The sequence below is a fragment of the Metopolophium dirhodum genome, chromosome 5, assembly GCF_019925205.1.
Source record: "Metopolophium dirhodum isolate CAU chromosome 5, ASM1992520v1, whole genome shotgun sequence".
Taxonomy (NCBI): domain Eukaryota; kingdom Metazoa; phylum Arthropoda; class Insecta; order Hemiptera; family Aphididae; genus Metopolophium; species Metopolophium dirhodum.
Window position 1 is genome coordinate 3619643 of NC_083564.1, and position 23073 is coordinate 3642715.

The following is a 23073-nucleotide window of genomic DNA, read 5'->3' on the forward strand; positions in this document are numbered from 1 at the left end:
TCGAAATGGTGAAAATATCTCCATGAATTGTTGGACTAGGAAGTAATGCATAATGTTCAACAGAACTTTATACGGTTTATGTCAGTTAACAAAGGCAAAACATTTTTGTCACACCTGCTCCGAAAGTTTAATTTTCGAAGTGTCATCCGCCCATTATAGCGGAATGTTAGGTGTCCGAAAATGTACCGTCAAATGTCCAAATCAGATAAGTATTAAAGTATACGTTTTATGAAATATCAAATATACCAAAATTTGGTAGGTGGATTACCAATGCTTCCGTGGTGCTCTACGAAACAGTTTAGCATATATAGTCATCTAGATACCGTGTACGGCAATAGAACATACTTCATTATGGATTACCGTTATACCGATAGAGGCAGTGTCAGAGGCAGCAGAGGCATGGCCAAATATATGCTATTTTTTTTTATTGCAATAAATTATAATCCATATCATTGATTAAAAAGTAGTTCGTTTTTGATATTGTAGACTATAACTATAAAGTAAAAACCCAAATACCACTCATCATAATAGACAGATTGAGATGTGACATAGTACTGGGGTTGTATAAAAATAGATTCCAAGATTTGCGTTATATTCTATATAGAGTGTTACATACGCACGACACAGCATTCCAGCAAGGTTGAGTAAAGTAAGTAACCAGTAAGGTTTACCTAACCTAACCTAACCTAACAGTTGGTATTCGGTGAATTATATACATTTTTATATTTTATAGAAATAATGGCGCTAAGGTAGTCCCATACCATTTTCCTGTTAGATACACTGATAAGCAAGTAATAAGTATATCCGGTATGTATACTGAGTGTCCCGCGAGGATATACCCATTAGCCGTAGAGGGGGATTCGCCACCAGATAAAAACCGGTCTTATGCCATTTACCTATAAATTAAAAAAAAAACTTAAAAATCATGCAATTAGTGAAAATAAAATGTTAAAAATTCAAAATGTTCACAAAAATAAAGTCTACAAAATGGCTATCTTCACTATTTAAAAAATAATTTTCAACTTTTTTACCAAAAAAATTAATTTAATTAAAAAATAAAATTTGTGTAGTTCTTGTCTCGGTAAGTCTAATAATAAAAACACATTTATGATATGTTTATTCTCTTATGAGATATCGTAATGGGTAAATCCTCGCGGGACTCCCTGTATTGTTTACCTTAGTGTATCACAATAAATTAATAACATGGTATGATGATGAAATTTATGTAATTATGTGAAACGGAAAGCCATCAAAAATCAAAACATCACATCACAGATATTTAGACAGAACGCATTTAGACATATTTTATACCAGTTGCGGCAGCGACACCTATTAACTAAGTAGTATAACGCATAACGCATGAATTAATAATTTAGATAACTTACTTGACTAAGTTTCTAATTTTAAATATAAGCTTCTTTCTACATTATAAACATCTCTAGAACTCTTGAAAGTTGGCTTACATAATATGGCACTTTAGGTTGTGTTTTTATTCATGGCAATCGACACATTTTCTTATTTCTCGTTTTAATTTATTTACGTCTTTATACTGTATTATAACAAACATTATAATACGTTCAGGGACGAAAAGTACGTTTATAAAACCAATTCGACCAGTAGCATTTACCTAACGTAAAGATAATTAAATAGGTATATAGACCTAACCTAACCAAAGTATATTTTATATTGTATTATAATATTATATTTTTGAATGAAAATCATTAAACTGCTAAACAACTATATTGATAGAACTATACGCGTTATATACAAATGGTGAAATAACGTGTCTGTTGAACAAGCTACAACAAGCTACACTGCACATATGCGATGATATCCGCTTTCGATCCTTGTCTCCCTCACACACAACACACAATTTGATTTTATAATTTATAATAATATATGCATATAAATATATCATTTATTATAATTTATTACTCTTTACTGTGCACAATATGCAGTCACTTTGAGTAATATTCTACTACTCACCATAATATGTATAAATTACGACTGACCTTCACTGTCTTTTCCCATAAATATCATTCAGACTTCACGGCTACCTCTGGTTTTTTTAATAAACCAAAAAAATAATATTTTTCATTAAAAGCTTAAGATAATTGATGGTGCCGAATAATCTACTAAAGGCGTTTCTAAGAAATGTTTATGCAAATAACATTAAAACAAGAAGTCTACAACTTAGTACATACCGACGACTTGCGGTTAATGATAAATTTAGAAATATTTTACAATGAATGGGAGTTATCTTGCGTAAGTATATCATGCAATAAAAACCCAAACACCAATTTAAATTGTGAATTTGTATTTTCGATATTATTCTATAATTCAAGTATGAAGAACATATTTTGAGGAATCTTGTATTTAATTGTCTAGTTTTTTACTCATAAATAAAAATATATAATAAAAAAATTTAAAAAATCTATAGAAAGCAAAAAAACAACAGAAATATTTTAGAAATTATAATATGTACAAATATTAATAGTTGGTGGAAATTACAAGTTTCATTTACGAATTACAACAAATAAAAAACTTCGAATTTGTCAACTAGTTATATGAAAGAATTTATTTTTCTTGGTTGCTTTTAAAGTTACTGGGGACATTAGGCAAGCAGATCTAATTTACCTACTATCATAATCCACCGGGAGGTCAAAGACTAGACTAACTTTTTTGATTTGGCGAAAAAGTGAATTGGGAGAAAGGGAAAAGGTACACTTGGAGGAAACCGACCATGCCCAATCCACCATCAAAAATGAATAATGAAGCACCTACTCCAAAAGGTTATAACTAAAGACCGGATTTAGCATATTATGCATATTCATATTTTTATAAGCTATTACATGCAGTAAATGGATTTTCATCAATCATAGTTAAATAAATAATGTTACAAATTTTTATTTTGCATATTTTTGCATATTTCGGGTACAAGTGCATATTTTCCATAAAAATGCATGTTTTTGCATATTACGTATATATTTAAATATTTTTATTTAATTTTATAACTGTATGTACCATTATTATACACAAATTTGTTCAAAACACAAAAATTGAAAATATTTTTAAAAATATAATAGGCAGATTGTATACTGATTTTCCCGTCGTATAGTTTTATCTTATCTAACATTATCAAGTTATCGACTATCGTTTATTTATACTACAGAACACAGACTGACAGACTAACGACTGTAGTTCGAAGTGTACATTCGGCAATAGTCAACGACGTCAACGTAGTTCTAAATAAACACATATTAATTTTATATAACATTGTTTGTGTTTTTAAATTACAATGCCAAAGTTTCCAAGTTCAAAATTACCATCACTTAGAAAATGGATTGAACCGTATAATAAATCAGGTGAGGTTTTCAAAACCTTAAATAATAATTCAGTTTTTTGTCAGTATTGTAATAAAGTAGTCGTAGTAGAAAAAAAGTTTCAAATTGATCAGCATGTTAAGTCATTTTCACACGAAAAATATTCAAAAACTCCAACTTCTAAACAAACATTCATTAACTTCAGGTTTGCTACTCATAAATGCTTTAGAAATATTTGAACAAGTTACAAATGCTATCAATAATCTTTCAGAAAATGAAAATAGCGTATTAATTAAAAAAAAATGTTCCGACATTATTAAAAAAAACAAAGGCCTGCTAATTTTAAAAGAAATTTCTAAAATACACCAAGGTGAGAATGTTGACTTAAGTTCTTCTATCAAACACTTTTCCCCGGAAATGTTGTCAAGTTTTAAATATGCACCCATAACAAGTGTTGATGTGGAACGAAGTTTTTCTGCATACAAACATATTGTCACAAATCGCCGTCATAATTTAACTGAGATCAATATGGAACATATTATTGTTACTTATTGTTTTTCCAATAACAAATAAATTATATATTTTTTATCACAATCATAAATTCATAAAATATATTGTATATAATATTGTAGTTTATTATTTTTTTTTCATCATAAATGTTTTGATTTTATAAATTTTCCATAAATAAAAAGCTGTAATAGGTAATAAAAATTTATTTTGCATGTTTTGTGATATTTAAGTGCATATTTTCGTCATAAATGTTTTGATTTTATAATTTTACCATAAATAAAAAGCTGTATTAATCAAAAATTATTTTGCATGTTTTATGATTTTTAAGTGCATATTCAGAACTTTTTAAGTGCATATTTGCATGCATATTTTAACATTTTAAATGCATATAAATCCGGTCTTTGGTTATAACTTATAACAGATACCTACAAAAGTAAAATAAAAAGGTGGGCAAGTACCAAGTGCATAACGCTTTACTGTACAATATCTGTCAAGTAAGTCACCGTAATGGATGAGTCAATCATCAATTATAGCAAGTCATAAATTATATTAGAAAATAGAAATTGTATATTATATTTATATTGTAATTGATAAATATGTATTAATAAAATATATGGTAGGTAAATTTAAAGTTTTGCCAAAAACATTTCATTTATTATATTATGAATATTTAAAATCTAAATTTTTTGAAAATGTCATTGTGTATATAAAATATAATTACATCCACAAAGGTTTTAAATCCCAAAATATTTTTAATTACATGACAATCTAACTAACTAAAACGTTACTATATCCGTTTAAATATCTAATTTCATCTATATAAAACGAATGCGAAACCAGTTTATTATAAATTAATATTAACTATAGGTACTTAATTTAAAAATATTTTATTCCTAGTACATCCTATAATTTCTTATATTGAATAATCCAAGAAGCCAGCGTTTTGATAAGATAGAGCCAATTACAACAAGACACTGTATACCTATAGGTTAGGTTAGGTTAGGTTAGGTTTGAAGCAAAGTAGAGGGTGGATACAAATACGAGTGGAGTACCTACATTTTACTTTTAGTGCCCTAAAGACTTTAAAAAGGTAGAATAGAGTTCGTCACAAAATTGTATTTCCAAATTCAAACGTTTGACTATTTTTGTGAATCCAACCGAGTTCTTCTAAGTACAAAAAAGTAAATTGTAATGTTAAATAAATAGCTAGGATATCGAATTCTCTCTTTTATTATTTATATAATATTATATATTATAGTTAATAATATCTAAAACTACATTAATATAATACACATTTCAAAAATATATCATAATATTATAATAAACCATATCTTCTCGGTTTAAAATTTAACTATTTAAGTTGTACTTACATATTTTGTATAATTTGAAATACAATTTTGCTACCAACCTATCAAAATAAATAATAAATAATCATGATAATTAATCACATTTTGCAAAACGTCGTTTTTAATATTAAATAATATATTTTAAATAAGTAATATATAGTGTAAGTTTTTACGCATGCGTTGGGTATTTATTATTTTTATTGAAGTTGCAACTTCAAGTTTCAACAATAAATACGGGTAGAGTACATATTACTCTGTACTCGAGTACATATTAGCGTCTGTTTAATAACGGTATCATATCATAAACAATTGTAAACTAATAAGTGTAATTTCAAAATCAGCATAGTAAATTTTTGAAATTTTTCGGGAACAACAAAAAACGAAAAAGACCTTTACATTTTACTCTGTGATTTTGTAATAAATATAAAATCATAGATTTGATTGTGTACATATTGTCTGTGAATAGGTGTTTTATAAAAATATTATTACAAGAAGTTATTAATAACTTATTACATTACTAGTTTCGATATATATAGCTGGGTTTGTTGCAAATTCCATCATATGGCGGCTAGTTTTGAAGCCAACGTTATACTTGTAAATTGTTATGTACATAGTTGGTTTTGAAATAGACTTTGCGATATAGCTGGTTTTATGATTGGTTTTGGAACAAACGTCAGATGGGTGATTTTGAATCCAACCAAAATATTGTTCATGGTCAGTTTAGACCACAGACAATGGACACTCAGCCCTGCCTTCAATTCTAGGGAATCACTTAACTCAGAAAGAAAGAAGAAAAAACGAAGAGAGAAAGAATACAAAGTAGTAATCATGGAGGAAATACTTCACTTTTTTTCCCAATTTTCTTTATCAACCATAAATATAGGTAGGTAACATGCTTGTTACCATAGACCCACAAGTTTGGTAACCACAAATCAGTTATTATTTTAATGATAAAATATAACAATTGGCAGATTCTATTGTAATACAAATTTTTATTTGACAGCAGACTGTAAATAAATTACTACTTTGCTCCTTTCCTCGCTCACGCTATATCGTTCCCCTGACTTCTCTCTCTAAGCGCTGTCCATTAGTTTTAGGTCCTATGCTTTAGACGTTATAGCCAGTAATATTTGATGTTCAATATTTTTCAGAACTTTTAATAGAGTGTGACAAATTAGAAAATATGAAAAAACCAGCTCTCAAAAAATTTGCTTTTGGCTGGTTTTGAAACTACACGCCTCGACTTAAAAAAAAACACTTAAGCATAATTAAAACGTTTAAAATACTTCATAAAATATATTCTCTTCTTTGACTATAGTTAAGTTCAAAGTTCCATATTACTTACTTACTAAACTCTTACATCGATTTTAATATAAAAATTAAATTCATAAATAACATCTTTACCAAATAGTTTATTTTATAAATATTTGAGTTTCTGTTCTGATTTTTTTGTAAAATTTTATAATTACTGCTGTGTTATCAGGAGATTGCAGTTCAATTTCAAAATGTTTAATGATTACCATTTATTTATGCTGAATACAACAGGAAAAACAACGACCAATAAACATGATGTGGTCGAGTGGTACCAGATTCAACCAAAACAGCCAAAACGTTATTATATTACACTGTTACTACAAAAGTACTTACCTAAGAATTAATTATAATATATAAGAAACCTAAAAGTAAACACCAATAATATGGCAATTGACAGTATATATCACCATACTAGACGTTTTAAATTTATGTTTTAGAAATAAACGTCGAATTATCAGTCGTGGTGATGGAAACGTCAAGTTTATATTTATGTATTTTCTCCAAGTCGTTTTTAGCTTTGCTATCGTTAGATTTTAGTATTTTTATAATCTATTTATATAAAACTGAAATCAAGCAAAAGAGGAAATCTTTGTTACGGTTTGGCTTCGAAACTTCTTATCCAATTGTCATGCAGTTTTTTTTAAATGAAAGAGGATATCACGGAGCAGGTTTTAGGCATAAATAAAGTCCGATAATGTTAGTCAATAATTAGTGTTATCTATACATATAAAATCCAAATACCACTGACTCACTGATCGCTGTATCTCAAAAACTACTCAACGTACGGACTAGAAATTTGGAATAGAGGTTCTTCTCATATTTTCACCGTGCAATAGGAAAGGATTTTCAAAAATGTTGCGTTTTAGTGGAGTAATTAACGATTATAATTATTCACTGCCAATACGTGATAAAATTTCTATCGTAAATCTCAAAATTCCTGTTTGAGCACCTACCGGGGGTGATCACTTCCCTTTTTAAATTGGCCTATGACACTCACAAAGAATGTGGCTTTGTATTGGTGAAAGAATTTTCGAAATCGGTTCAGTAGTTTCGGAGTTTATCCCGAACATACAAACAAACGCTATCATTTTATAGTATAGATAAAAATGAATATTTGTGTGTAGATTAGACCTCTGGGAAGAAGATAGGCTAATTTAAAAAGTGTTAAATTTGTTTTTTTTTTATTCATCGGATTTTAGTACGGTTGCGTTAGGCTTTTGTATTAATTGATCATATTAATCCTCCGAAGGTGGAATTAAGTAGAAATGACAAACATTGTACAATTTTGATACTTTAGAGTTAAATCATACACTTACGTACAAACAGCACGGGGTTCGCGATCTACCGCCCTGATAATATACTGCTGCGAATCAGAATTTTTATTCCGGGCAACAGAAAAGTTAGGATAAATTTTGAACACCATACACCATACACCGAATATTAAATAACGAATCGAACAAAGTTTGAGTCATATAGAATTGGTACATTTAACGGGCAACGAAGTGCCAGCGGGATCAGCTAGTAATATATATAATTCATCTGTGCGTCTGTTCTGATCATGTATAACATCTAAACGACTTGACAGTTTTCAATCAAATTTATATCAATAGATTCCTAGATACTCGGGGTTGTGTTTACACCCTATTTTTTCAACCCCTATAGTATGTTCCTATTAGGTGACTCACAAATGCGTTTAATTTTGGCTCACTCAAATCTAATATTTTTCTTTATTTAAATGGTATTGGTTACAGATAATAAAATAATTATTATGATTAGATATAATTGTCTGTGTTGTATTATAATATTTTGTCATTAATGAGCTGGCTAGTAAAGCAATTATATATAAATGTAAAATTGAGTAACAGCTGTTGTATTGGTGACAAAGTGTATGGTCAAGGATTACATACTAAAATAGATATGGATGATAGATTATAATAGATAGTTTGTTATAATACAGATATTATTAGTCTGGCTAATGGATACCTAAATAGTATATTAAAATGACACATTTGAAAATCCAACGCGTTTGACCAATTGGCACCAAATTGTACACACATATTATTTGGGATCCCAAACAGATTGTAAGAGTATTAGAAATTAGAATAGAAGTCACGGGTAACAACTATTAAATAATATAAAAAGCAAAGTGTATTACTGATGCTTATAAAATCAAAATAATATTCTGCCGATTTTTACGATTTAAGGAAGGTTTGGAGAATAGTTTTAACCAGTTATCTTAGGGTGGCCTGCTGGCTGCTATCAATAATAAATGAAAATCATAACCTCATATTTGTTTATTTCTGCTCGCAATTGGTCCGTGTAAGAAAAAGTTACTTATTAGTTACTATAGTTACTAGTTATTAGTACCTAATACTTATTACTATCGTCTACCCGCCGCATGTGGATTGCACATCTCAGATGTATTTATCTCCGGGCATCGCTGGGTAATACAGCTAGGTAAAGTATATAGTATATTTATATGGATATAGATTAAATTAACCCCATTGGAAGTTATGAAGTCGATATAACTACCAATATTCATAAATATGTATATCATAAGTTGATATTATGAACTACTGTGCTTAGTTAAGATAAATATTTATATAAACTAAATAAATTGTTTTAATATTATATAAAAAAATTAAGCTGAGGCTTCTGCCCCTCCAAAAAAAGCTCCGCCCATGTCAATACAATATATTATTTTGTTGTTCTTCCATCTAGTGCGCAGATACACGCGCGGAAATTATAGCAAAACCGTTGACCAAAACAACCTAACCAGCTGCAGTCTTGTAAAGTATTTGAGTACATGGATTTAAATACTTTTATAGTATTTAGAATACTTTTTGGTTTAAGTATTTGGAAAGTATTTTAAATACTGTCTTGGAAGTATTTGTATTTGAAAATCAAATACTTTTGAAAATTCGAACAAATTATTCGTCGGTCGTCACTTTTTTTTTTTGAAAATTATTATACTATTTTATTTATAAATTATAAAAATATTTTTCTTTCATAATTGTTGAGAACTCCTGTCCCCTAGCTCTGTATATCCACATCATTTATATTTCATTAAGAACTGTTTAAATAGGTACTTATTATTAAAAAATTTCTAAAATATAACAAGTTTTATTTATTTTCATTTTTCAGTATACAATTGAAAGTGGTACAAAAAGTTCTAGTAATACCTAGGTGAATGTATCATGACAATTTTAAATTAGTAATTACAAAATTAATTTAGCAAACTAACTAGTGGAAAAGTAAAATAAAAAAAAGTATTTGAAATGTATTTTAAATACTTTCTGAATGGATGTATTTGTATCTGTATTTAAATACAATATTAAAAGTATCTTTTACAAGACTGCTAACCAGTCACCTCGCGGGCCAAAATCGTTCACTTCTACAGTAGTTCTGTACTTGCGTGAACATCTATTTATATTATACATCATAATGTGTTAATATTTTATAAAATCAAAGAACAACCGGTATAATTGTTTAATCGGTTTTCGCAGTGTACGCGAGCTCGACTGAACCAAACCGGTTACGATAAACGGAGAGGTAATGGATTATATATCATGTCATATAATATTATTGTGGTGGTGGCATAGCCCCCCCCCGCACAGACACATCGCGCCCAAGGTAACGTACATACACTAACTCTGAGCCAATTAGAAGACGGTCCGAGTAAAGTTTTCACGTAAGTACGTGTGTTCAGTGTATACGATGATATTATAATACCTCAGTGTCGGTTATTAGAACTGCCAACTGCATATCACATATTATTATAATATCTGAAGCAGTCTCCGACACGACTTCCGATCGAGGACAACGTGCCGCGTGCAACATAATAATATTACCTGTATCGTAAGTCGTTTTAAATTTTTAATATAATATATTATATTATATATTCGTGTGCGCATCGCGGGGATGAAATAGGTACCTATACCTAGCTAGGGAGGGCAATTATTATTTATTTTTTTTTTCGTTTAAACGCGTTTTTATGTTTCGACAAGGTGCGTAAAATATTATGTATATAGGTGCCTAATATTAATATATAATATACACCATCAAAAATCATGGCTTTTATAGATAAATTGGTCTCGTTTTCGGTTTTAATTTTTATCGACTGCATACTGTCCATCAGATCTGAAAACTGTATCAACCTCGTAAATTTAATCACTACCAACAAATTGTACGTCCTAAACGAATCGGAACTAGTCATGTTCTACTCGACGGATTTCGAATTCGTAACGACGGAGTATGACGGCGTCAGTTGTTCAACCGGTAACTGTTCTATGACAAACGAAGTTTTTTACAAGAACAAGAGACTGAAATCGCTTGCTGATACGGATTTAGCTATAAGTGACGAAGCCTTGTCCACAGCTATTCACAATAGTATGACTTATGACACGTTGTTGAACAACGTTATAAGCGTTTTCCCTAACAGATTCATCGTAAGATCGCGCACCGAAAAAAATACCTTTTTGATTTACTCGACAGTGTTTGGTATCGAAATCCAGCTCCCAAAGCCGGAATGCAATGGGAAAGCGTTTACGTACAGGGCGAGAATAGTGAAAATAAAAGGAGTGGCGTGCAATATCCTTTACGTGTCTGGCGTCAGGTATAAACTTAATTGTGGAGATATCCTACTAAGATTGGGCGCCATCAATGACAATAATGAGCATGACATTGATACAAAATGTGATCCTTAAAAATATAAAACTGTTCTTCAGAATAACTTCACTGAACAACTATATGGTCTATAATGAAGACATCTAGGTCTTGTTTTCGTAATATTGGTGTATAATGTATGTCGATCATGTTAAATAATGCTGCTGATATTTCAAATCTAAAACAAATCATAGCGGTATAGCCATTTTAAAATTTATTTTTAAAAATACCTTTAAAAATGTATTTAAATAATACAATAATTATCATATTATAACACTAAATTCAATGTAATTTTTAATTAATACATCGCATTAGATAGTTTTTATAAACAATGTTAAATATATTGATTTATGTCATTACATCATTGAGAAGTATAGCCGTAAAGGTGCGTTTTATATTGAATATATTGTACTCGTTATTAAACAATATTTGTAGCTAAAAACTTGTTTATGCATATTAAGGTTAGTATAAAACTAGTTTTATTTAAAATTCAAGTGTATTATTTGCTATTTAAACATTTTGTTAATGTATAATGATTAATGATCCATGTTCCATGCGTAAGACATGTCTAATAATATCTTGTTAGGAAATGATTTTATTTTAAAATGAGTAATAACTATTTGTGCTATAAATAAATAAATTACATTATAAAAATAATATACACGTATCGATTTGTTTTGATGTTTATTGCTTAAACAACCTCAACGAACAGCAGTAAAAAAAATTCTAAAATACCTAGAGTATAATAAATTGTAACGTTAATGTTATAATAATACGAACTGAATGGAAGGACGTGAGCGGCACTAGGTATAGGCAAAAACTATACGCTGATAGTTCAAAACGTACCTGTACACCGTATTGTCTTGTTAGTTGTTATCACACAACATGACGTAACGCAAACGCAATAATAAATAATAATATTTTGTTGAACATAATATAGTAGATTATTTTGAAACTACGAGAAAATCTGAAAATGTTTCTGTGGATTGTCGTGCCAAACTTTTTTGCTGTAACTACCTAACCTAACCTAAACTGTCAGGTACAATATTACCTTTCTGTTTGAATCGAGAACCGGAGGAGGGACTGCGTTAGCATTACTTCTCCTAGTACAATATTACCTATTGTTACTACTAATGTTCTGACTTGTAAAGCATTAGGGGTGACTGGGGGAACTGCGGTCACCTTAAGAGAATTTAAATATTTTATAAGCTGGACATCCAAATTGAATGATTTAACTTTAAATAAAAACAGAAATATCTGCATTATAATATTTATAAAAAAAAAAAAAATGCGAATACCGATTGCCTCGAGAGAATACCGGTCACACATATAAAACAAATGCAAAAAGAGAGGGAACATTTTTTTAAAAAAATCCAAATTCTTTGAAATAATGGTTCAAACTAAAAGTGTTCTTTATATAGACAGTTACTGAAAACAAATACCAACATAAAATAGTGAGTTGTATCATTGTTCATTGATTATCCACACACATAGGTATACCAATTATCTTTTTGTTTTTATTTTTTTAATATTCGTTATAAATTTGAAGAAAAAAAAATACTAGCCATGCTTGTGTTGGTGGTAGAGAGTTACAATTTATATCACTTAAATTAACAATCCAAAAATATTAACACCATTTTTTATGATAGTAAGATTATTAGTATATTACGTCATACATGAATATAAATAAGACACAATGTATACACAGATGGGTAATATTCTAATAATGTGAATAACCAATTGACAGTTATTTTATTGAATTATAACTTTTTAAGATTCCTATAGTTAGTGTGTATACTATTTTTAATATTAATAGACAGTGTTGAAACAATATGTAGGATCATGATATTCTACGAATTTATGACCAAATGATTTATTAAAATAAGTAACTTTTGCAGCATATGCTCTCTCTTTTCCCTTTTATCATAATATATGCTTTCTGTATCGACCCATGAGTTATATTTTTTTTTATAAATAAAATAGCGATTTTTCAAAATAATTTGTCTATTGGTAAAACATTTAATAATTTATATGTAGTTAACGATAGTTGATTCTTCTAGGTTATGCTTATTAAGACAGATCCTGATAACTTGCCTTCTGTTCCTTGAGAGTTGTGTCAAGATGTCTAAAACGATTAATTTTAATTTTGATATATTTTCTAAAGTAATTAGTACCAGTGTTAATAATTATTTAATTCGTACAATATTTACTCTAGAAAAAATTCACATTCGTGTGACGTATATCTTATTTTTAAATTGTAATATTAATAGATAATAGTATACATTTAAATGTTAAGAATTAGATAAAATTATTAAAATGTATATGATCGGCATATGTGCGAAAAAGCACTTGTTTTATAAATGTATAATACGCAAACGGTAAATCTAATCGGTACGCGATAAATTTAATCACAAGAGAATCTCCACAATAATAATATTATTTTTTTGAATATTATACATATTTTCTTTAAAATCTAAAATTCGAAAAAAAATGCCCCCACGTTGTACAAAAACTACGAAAAATGACGTAAACATGTAAAAAAATGACGTTAAAAAATAAAAAAAAAAAATTAATTTAAAGCTAAAATTGCGAAATAAAATATATTCTGAATTAAGGAAGCATGAAACAAATTTTTAATTAAGATAACATTGTATAAGATTAAAGGAATAAAATGCAAGTCATCAACATCCTAATCCTTATAACTTATAACTAATAATCAACTTTTCCGAAATTTGTATAGATCGAAATACTCGAAATCTGAATAATAGTATGTTATTACAATAATGTATGTTATTATTGAACACTAAAAACCTAAATATTAAAAATTATAACTTATTTAAAAAATGTTGTTTTGTAACGAGTTAAAATTATAAAAAGAAATATTTTCAAAAACGTTGGAGTTTTCTGAAGTTTAAAAACTGAATTTCAAGCATTTTTAAAAGTCGTGCATCGCATTTACCTCTATGGGCTATGGCTTTAGTAAGTAGTCATTAATAATTATATTTCATGAATAAATATTGCGCATTATAATAAAAAATAACTTAATTATTGTACAACATATCTATGATTATAGGTTATAACACTTATAACCTTTCGGGTTATCAAATATTAAATAATCCGAAATTTTAAATAATTAAATTTGTTGAAGAACACGTGCATTGACTAATGACTAAAAATCAAAACAGTAAACGTGCACAGAATCCAAATCCATTTTTCATAGGTAACATTCTAGGTATTTTTACTAATTGTCATTCTATAGTTTATTAATTGTTGTATATAATACTGTGTTATACTGTTATCGATGTACTATTTTCATATAAAATATAGCCGGTCATAACTTATTTGATCAAACAATTATATTTTATTTCAAACGCTATGCTTTATGCACCTCCTCCTCAAAGCCCAGCTGGCAAGACGGCAATCGATCAACCACCGTAACTATTAAATCTACATACTATTTTACACATGCAAAATATTTGTGCGTATAATAAAATAATATATTATTAAAATTCTTGTGGACTGTCACAATTAAGTAACATGCACAACTGCCGTCTATTTTTTATCTGTATAAAAATTGATTGAAATTTATCTCGACAACTCTATCTTTTCTATAATTCTTTCAATGTTAATGTCACAATAAACGTAGATTATTGATTTCCATTTTATTTTATTACAACGCACTATCATTGCAATGGATCAATTTGTACGAAAATAATGAATAGCGTTAACTATCTATGCCAGTGTAATCTTATAAACCAGACAAACTTACATAAATTCGTACTTTTTTTTAAAATAAATTCTATTCAATAAACAATTTATAGAACAAAAAATGAATTTGGTTGGACCTGGGAAAGATTAAATATTTGGCATATAAACCGATATCCACAACCTTCAACAACTGCAATCATATGTTGTCAATAAGTTTACTCTGCTAAGATATAACTTATTTCATGACCTAATAAACATGTTTCATTCTAGGTGTTAAAAGTTCAGCTGATAAAAATTACACTAATGCCCAAGTACAAAGTCATGCATAAGGTCAACTACGTAACCATATATTTTTTACTAGTTTATCCGTTCATATCATGTTCTATGATTTGTAAGAGTAGGTACGAAAAAACTTTAAAATTTAAGAGGTTAAAACTAAGAATAAAAAAAAATTATATCTACCATGTCTAATCAATATGTGCTATACACTTATCAAAATTAAATTTGTACATCAAAGAATATATTATCAAACAATATAATATTTGTTTAATTAAAAAACACAAAAATAAAACAACCGGTTACACACAAATACAACTGTTGTGTCAATATTATGTCATAATAAATCCATGATAAACCCTGTTGAAGAAATACAGAAAACTTAAACAAGAAAATCAATAAAAATTAATATGAATTTCGATCTAGTCCTTACAATAAAATCTATTCAATCTAGTCTTTACAAATCTTTACAATAAAAGTGTACATATTGAGACAAAAAAAAAATTAATAAATAAAGAATTAATTGTAAGTATAATAATATTACTATATTAGACATGGTAAGTCTTAATTATAATACTCACGTTCTCTGAAGCCAATAGAACCTGTTTTTGGTGTGACATGACTTCTGTAAGAAATTTCCAGCTGAGAAGAAATAATGTTTTGAAACAGATCGACATAGTTGGCAAAAAGTATATTTTCAGTGCAGTTCTTAACTTGACTCTTGTAAGTAGTTAGATATCCCTATACTACATGTATACTCTTTTTAACTACTACAGGATAAGCCCCATAGGAAGGCACATAACATATTATTAAAACTTCAGGGTGGCGCCAAAAATAAATTGACCAAAGGGACAAGCGAGACTAGAGTAACCTTACAATTACCACAATGATATTTCAACGTATTAAAAAAACATTTTACATCTTAGATTTAAAATTAACGGATGATGATGTTGACGTATTTTATTATTTTAAATGTATGCTCTTAGATTGACAACATCCATTATCTAGTAAAATGGTACAAACACCTATATCTTACAGCTCATAAATGAGTCTTCATTTTCCATTAATATAATATTTTAATTAGAGCTGAGAATTATATTATATTATAAATGTTAATAACCAAATTAAAAACAAATTATACATTCAATGAATAAATACCATTATGTTAACTTTTAAATGAGAATGCCAAGCCCGCATAGGATGTTGCTGTTTCCAATCTTACAAGTATGGAACATACAAAATGTAAATTAAGAGAAACAGTAATTTAAAAAATCATAAAGTTTAGATAATTATAATAAATAATAATAGCAATAAATTAAATTAAATAACTTTTGTTGTTATATTCTTTGTTTATTGTTTTATAGATATATAGTTTTATCTTGTAAAAATTATTACATATGTTATAAAGACCTTAACTTATTCGCGTTCTTACAAATTAAAATAGAAATAGAACATGAAGAAAAATAAATATTAAAATCGACTTGATTTTTTTAAAATAAAATTATAATATATTATCATCCATAAGGAAAATAGTTAAATGAACGCGAAAAGTGGTCAACACTTTGTTTTTGTTTCATACAGTCAATTTTTTTTTTAGAGATTTTAAAATTATTATAATAAAACTTATAAGTAGTCTATGAAGAACAACAAAAAAACTTAACGTTTTTTTTTTTAATTTTTTTTTTTTAATAATACTTAATACTTAATACTTAAAATGGTAATCAAACTTTGGTTTTTAATCAGTTGTTCTCACCATTTTCTTGACTTTTGATAATTTCGTTCTGGGGCTTTTCTACTTCTAGGTTGTGACCATTGGCGTGGTCGGTTGAATTTGGCGAAAGAGAGCCAGCATCGTTTTCAGATATGCTCTTTCTATTGTCCTTGTAACTGCTGCTACGTCTCCTAAATCTGCCACCATACTTTCGGCCTCCTTTAGGAGGTGGAGAAACCGGTTCAGGATTTTCAAAATGCATGATTACAGTACTAACAATGTCTTCTTTTTCTTCATCAGATAGTTCAGGCAATTTGTCTTTAACAGCGTCTTTAAAACCGTCTTTATTTTCCTTATTTTCCTGTTAAAAAATAAATAATATTTATTATCATATTAAAAATTAATATAATTTGGGAGTAAATAAAATTAATAATTTAACTAACTGTCCATAAAGATTGGAGTGTTATATAATCAATGTTAGCTTTGGCGATTGAATTACGATAACTAATAGCTTTCTTGCGATCTAATGTTGATGTTTGATATGACAAAGACTTATGGTAAACTGTATTTAGTGACTTTTGTCTTGCCAATAACTCTTGAGTGCTATGCAATGTCTGTACTTCGTTATCTATACTTGTAAGGAATGTAGATAATGCCTTGGCCTTGGTTTCTTCAGAAACTTCACTTCCAGTTACCACTTCTTTACCATCATCATTACCACTTTCCAAAGTTACACACAAATGTTGGACAATCTAAAATAATTTTAACTATGAATAAGCTAATAAATAAATACATGAAATATCAAAATATTTGTTATTTGAGCAATGATATAACAGCAAAAATGACTTTAAAAATATGAATAAATAGTTTTAGACTTGACTTACATCATAAGCTAATTTAGCACGATCAGTTGCCTTGGAAGTATCAATATGATCTTTATCTAAGAGCACCTTTGATAGAACTCTTAATGAAAACATAACCATAGTATCTTGACAATGAGTTTGAGCAAATGAATGGCAGTTAGCAAATCCTTTGACTACTTCAGAGAATTTATCTAACAAATTATAGCTGTAATACAAAAAAACCGAAGAAATAAAAAATATATTTATTACAAGAATAAATACAGGTAGATAAATAAATTTGTTTTCTTACGCAAGAAGAGACTTAATTAGAAGACAAGTGTTGAATTTGCTAACTTCATGACACACTAAAATGGCCATTTTTTTACCATTGTCTTTCAACATTTGTTCTAACCATTCTATAAATTCAGCTAAAGCAGATATTTCACTTTTTGATTTTAATGTCTAATAAAAAATAACCATTAAATAAATATCATTAAACATAACAAATGGATAAAGAGAATTATTATTATACCTAACAAAGAAATATTTATTATATCTAAAGATATTTGAAATTCATACAAGTGGTAATTTTAATTTTCATAAATACTACAGGAATCTTTAAACATAATAAATTACAGAAGATTACCTCTAGTGTAATGCAAAAGCAATCATATTTTGTTGTATTTGTAATATTCTATTACTAAAAAAATATCTGTTGAGTACACTTAACTAACATTTTTTTTTTTTTTACAGAAAGTTTGATTTTGATAGCTACATCATACTCCAGCCTAAGAGATCAGTACCGTTTTTCGACCAAAATCGTCAGATTCCGCACCTTCCCCACTCCCAACTCATCGGCTCACCGACAGCTGGTCGCTGCCAGTCATTGAGCATGTAAATGATCAATGTCATTCTGTGAAGGTACTGATCTCCCGTGGACCGTAGTATAGCTACATATATATATATATATTATATAGTCAATATAGAAAATATATAGTCTATAGTAATTCGAATGTTACAAAAAACTAGGTATGTGATACATGAAAATCGATTAAGAGAACGTTACACAGGGCATTTGTTGTCTCTGTCTTACAAGTGCGTAACATAGCAAATTGTACACTCAGCAGAACACGCATACCACCTACCTCCTTAGGTTTAAAAATTAGAATGAATTGACCTCTTATAAAATTAAAAGGTAAGAATATTATCTAAGCAATACCATCGGCTTTTTATTATATTTTAATTTTAATGCGAGTCAGGACTATTTTAAGATGTACAAAGAATTTACAATTATAAAATACTTAGTTAATATACTGTTTATTATTGTTATTAAATATCTTACTTTATTATTTTTTATATCTTTTAATGCACGGAAACGTCCCATTGTTATAGTGCACAAAAGATGGCGTCTTCTGGCTACTTGATCAATGTCATTATGTGGCATTATATATTGATTAAACTGCGAATTTGGTGTGTGACCAGCAATATGACATATTTCGTCCAGTAAACGGCGTCCAGTCGTATCTATATCCCAGCCAATGACCATGTAGTCGGACAAATTGTCCAACGTCACAGTGTTATTACTGACATCTACAATTTCGGTATTTTGAACCATTTTGCTATAAATTAAATTAGAGATTGTAATATAAGTAAACCTAAAAATTTAACAAATACATAGAAAAAAAATTTAAACTTAAATATTTTTGAACATTCGAAATTATTGAAATGTTAATTATTTATTGCAACTAATCAATAACAAAATGTATTTGAAAAACAAATTAATCAATACTAGTATGATAATATTACCTTTCAAATATTATTATTGTTAAGAATAGGTAAAATTATTAAAATTATTTTGATTACGAAAAATTCCCGTTTACGTAATACGATGTTTAAATATAAATTGTATGTGTAACTGTGTTATTAACCTATTTAATCATGTTAAGCACCTTTTTCATAGATGTATAGAATTGTAATGTAATATTATGAGTTATTATAACTGCACAAGTATTATGACTTTAAAGAAATTTGCTAGAACTGTTGTTGCAAAACCTTAAAGCGGAAATCGGGAATTCTTCAGTGGACAAACTAAAATATCTTAAATTTAAAAACCATCCACCATATACCCACAACACAACATACCTATCGAATTGTCTAAAAATACAATAAAACCACAAAAATGTGAAACCGGAGCAACATTGTGAAAAACCTCGAAGACTTTCGATAAAAAAGGTATTAATAGATTAATCGCTTTCATATTATTGACACGCCGATACCGTCGATTATACCGTCCAAACTCCAAAGCGGCACGTTTAAAATCTCAACGACAATATTTACAGGACCGTAAAAATAGTATAATGTCTGCGGACCCGGACAACGGTTTTAACGAGATAGCAGAGGTTAATAGCTGATGATAATCAAGATAACGTTACGAACATCGTACACCGTATTGCTCTATATCATTAATATTATGATTATTATTTATCGCGATGCGAAGAGTGAGATGATGATAATATTATTCAGCCGAACGAACTGTAAAATGGTGTAATAACCCCGTAAAATGAGAACGGAGGACGAAAATACGATGCGCGCCGCGATTCCCGTTTGCCGGCGACGCAAAAACGAGTTTGCGCCGGGCGACAGCGATGAAAGTTCCCCGAGGACGACGAGAAACGGGAACGTCGTTTAAAACCGAATATTTTGATTATATAACGACGATCAATGTAGGTAAATCCATCCGAAAATGCCTCCGGCAATGGCTGTGCCCGAAAGAGGATTGTATTATTATCATGACGTAAACGGCGTAATCACTAATCAAAAACGAATCTGAACGACGCGAACGCGAAGTGGGGGGGGGGGGGGAGACACTCGGGATAAAAAGGGATTCGGGTGCAATCTGAAAAGTGAAAAGAATAAAATATATCGAAGCATGGTTCAAATTAAAAGGTCCGAATTTTCAAATTTTTTTTTGCAGTCCGTCAGTGCGTGCGCCGGACCACGTCCTCGCGCGGTCGGCGGCCCGAGCGCGCGCGTCGCACATGTCGCGCGGTCACGGCCTAACCCTTTCGAAAAATCATGAAATCAAAAAACTCGTCGTCGACAGCAAACAACAATATTATAGAGGCGCGCTCGTCCGACGTACCGAGTACACGACATTTCTCACGCACAACTGCGACGACGGCAAGACTAACATCATTATTCTATTACGATATTATATATCAATCACGATATCGTTAATATCGTTATAATATCTATGTGAACCTCCTATTGGTCGTTAAAACATTGACATAAAAATAATATTGCCGAACTCACCTGAATAATTGACGATATTGCGGCGTACGGCGGTGTCGAAAAACGTTGACGTATTATACTATATGCGATATCGGATATTACACGTGCGAAACTGCAGCGGCTCTCCGTCGACGGTGGATAAAAAAACGTGTGTGCGGGTCGGCCTCGGAATCGGATCCGGTAACTCACTGATGGTCGGCGAGACGTGTGCGCGTGCGCTCGTCCGGCGAAGTATCAAAATAATAATAATAATAATAACGTTGGTTGTGAAATAACGACGACGTCAAAGTGCGGTGGTGTTGGTGGGGGTGACGACCGAGGGAGAGTCTGTTGGAACAAGTTTTGGTCAGAGACTGTTCACTATTTTTTTTTTTTTATAATGTTTATTACTTGTTTGGTCGGGGGACGCGCGGGCGAATTCAAACATTTCAAACGCGACGGCGTAATACAAAATAGATATTAGATTTGCGTTGTCTTCTCTTATATCGTACTAAAATCTCAAATCGCGGTTTTCAAACAGTCGTACGACCTAAGGTAATATACTTGGTTCACTTATCTATGCGTACGACGTCAAGCACTCGAGCTGCCAACTCGGCTTTAATGTCGATGGAACGCAATTCGATCTCAGAAAAAAACAGCAATCAAATTTCTGTTAGGTTAATAACAACAAATAACATATAGCAACAAATAACCGATATTCAGTATATTTTAATCTATTCTGTAGTATGACGTCCCATTTCAGCGCCAAGTAATTTGAAACTAAACGATTTCGCGTTTATTTAAATTCTTAACTGACCTATTATAATTTTTTAAGATCTCTCTATAAGCACAGAACAATACGAGCTATAAGAGAATCTATTATAGAACCTAGATCGTAGAGTAAATGTTAAGTATTTACTCTACGTCTGTACAACTATATTATGCGACGTAGGCCGAGCAAAGAACATGGTAATGATATTATAGTATGTACTTAGTATTTATTGATATGTGAAAATGTAATATTTAATATTATGCCATTATGATATTGTATTATTGTAATAACTATTAACCACCTATCTATTAACTAATAATTTTAAATATATAAATGTAGTAGATAAGGTTGACCATTGACGACATTCGGTACTTTGGTTGGCGACTTGGCGTGCAAAAAGCTCGGAAAAACACATTATTACTTTTTAGGTTATAGTTATTGCAAATACGATTAGAATACGGCAAGCTCTGTAAACCTGCGACATCGCTCTGCAATATGTATTTGGTTGCCTATTCAGCCCCTTTCTTCTTATCATTTAATAATAATATTATTGATAATAATGTCATAGAATATCTTAAAATGTATTCTGTGATAATATGTAGTATTCGATAACAACAACAGCCCACGAATTAAGAATTAAGATATTATATACGAACTAAGGTATATCTTAATTCGTTCTACAGCCTACAAATTATTTAGCGCCATAAAGCCCATAAACCATACAATACCAATTACCAAAATACCAAAGAATAATATATTTATAATAAAATACTATATTATAATAAATTAGAAGGAATATGACATATAAATTGTGTACAAATACAAATATTTGGCCTGGACAACGTCGGACAGCATAGCTAGTATGCAATGCTATATAGCAAAACAATTGAACAACAAATTTATCAATTGTATCAGTATTCCATTTCGATTTTCGAGTCATTTAATACCTTACCAAAAGTACCTGGATGTACTTAAATAATTTATTTTACTTACAGTTGTTTTATTATTTTTAGATTGTTAATTTTTTATAATTTACCTATTTAACAATATAATATTTTATATTACCATAGTTAGTTGCAATAACACAGGATCACAAAAATACATTATCAATTGATCAGAATATGTAATTTTTATGAACTTTTATTTTGTTGCAATCCTAATTTATAAAGAATTATTATTTATAGATTTAGTCAATGGGTAAAACTAACACAAAATAATATAATTATTGATAGTTTTGAACTTAAAGGACTAGCCTTAGTAAAATATGAGGTAATATTTTCAACATATTTTTCAGACAATTCAATTTGGAAGTATAATGTTTATATTATAGTATTAT

General features: G+C 29.4%; 1 protein-coding gene and 1 long non-coding RNA gene across 3 annotated transcripts; one reads left to right on the plus strand and one right to left on the minus strand.

Moving 5' to 3' along the window:
- Nucleotides 1-10061: 10061 nt before the first annotated feature.
- On the plus strand, nt 10062-19024 carry LOC132944597 (uncharacterized). Its single transcript, XR_009664470.1, has 3 exons — nt 10062-10351; nt 18449-18616; nt 18725-19024. It is a non-coding gene; the product is annotated as an uncharacterized LOC132944597 (long non-coding RNA).
- Nucleotides 16088-21227, minus strand: LOC132944596 (maternal protein exuperantia). Of its 2 annotated transcripts, none has more exons than XM_061014032.1 (6): nt 21008-21227; nt 19038-19314; nt 18006-18157; nt 17738-17921; nt 17297-17605; nt 16088-17214 (listed from the first exon to the last, which is right to left on the minus strand). In XM_061014032.1, exons 2-6 carry the CDS (start codon nt 19308-19310, stop codon nt 16882-16884), a joined length of 1251 nt encoding a protein of 416 aa, XP_060870015.1. In that variant the 5' UTR covers nt 19311-19314; nt 21008-21227; the 3' UTR covers nt 16088-16881. The 2 variants fall into 2 exon arrangements, with proteins under 2 accessions (XP_060870015.1, XP_060870016.1); XM_061014033.1 differs by lacking the exon at nt 21008-21227 and adding an exon at nt 19502-19817.
- Nucleotides 21228-23073: the final 1846 nt, after the last annotated feature.

Excerpts from the sequence above, each read along its gene's own strand:
- LOC132944596 (XM_061014032.1), bottom strand. The coding sequence starts at position 19,310 with ATGGTTCAAAATACCGAAATTGTAGATGTCAGTAATAACACTGTGACG. Across the intron at positions 17,606-17,737 it reads GTGCTAAATTAGCTTATGAT|ATTGTCCAACATTTGTGTGT; the intron begins GTAAGTCAAGTC and ends AAATTATTTTAG. Across the intron at positions 17,215-17,296 it reads CACTCCAATCTTTATGGACA|GAAAATAAGGAAAATAAAGA; the intron begins GTTAGTTAAATT and ends ATTTTTTAACAG.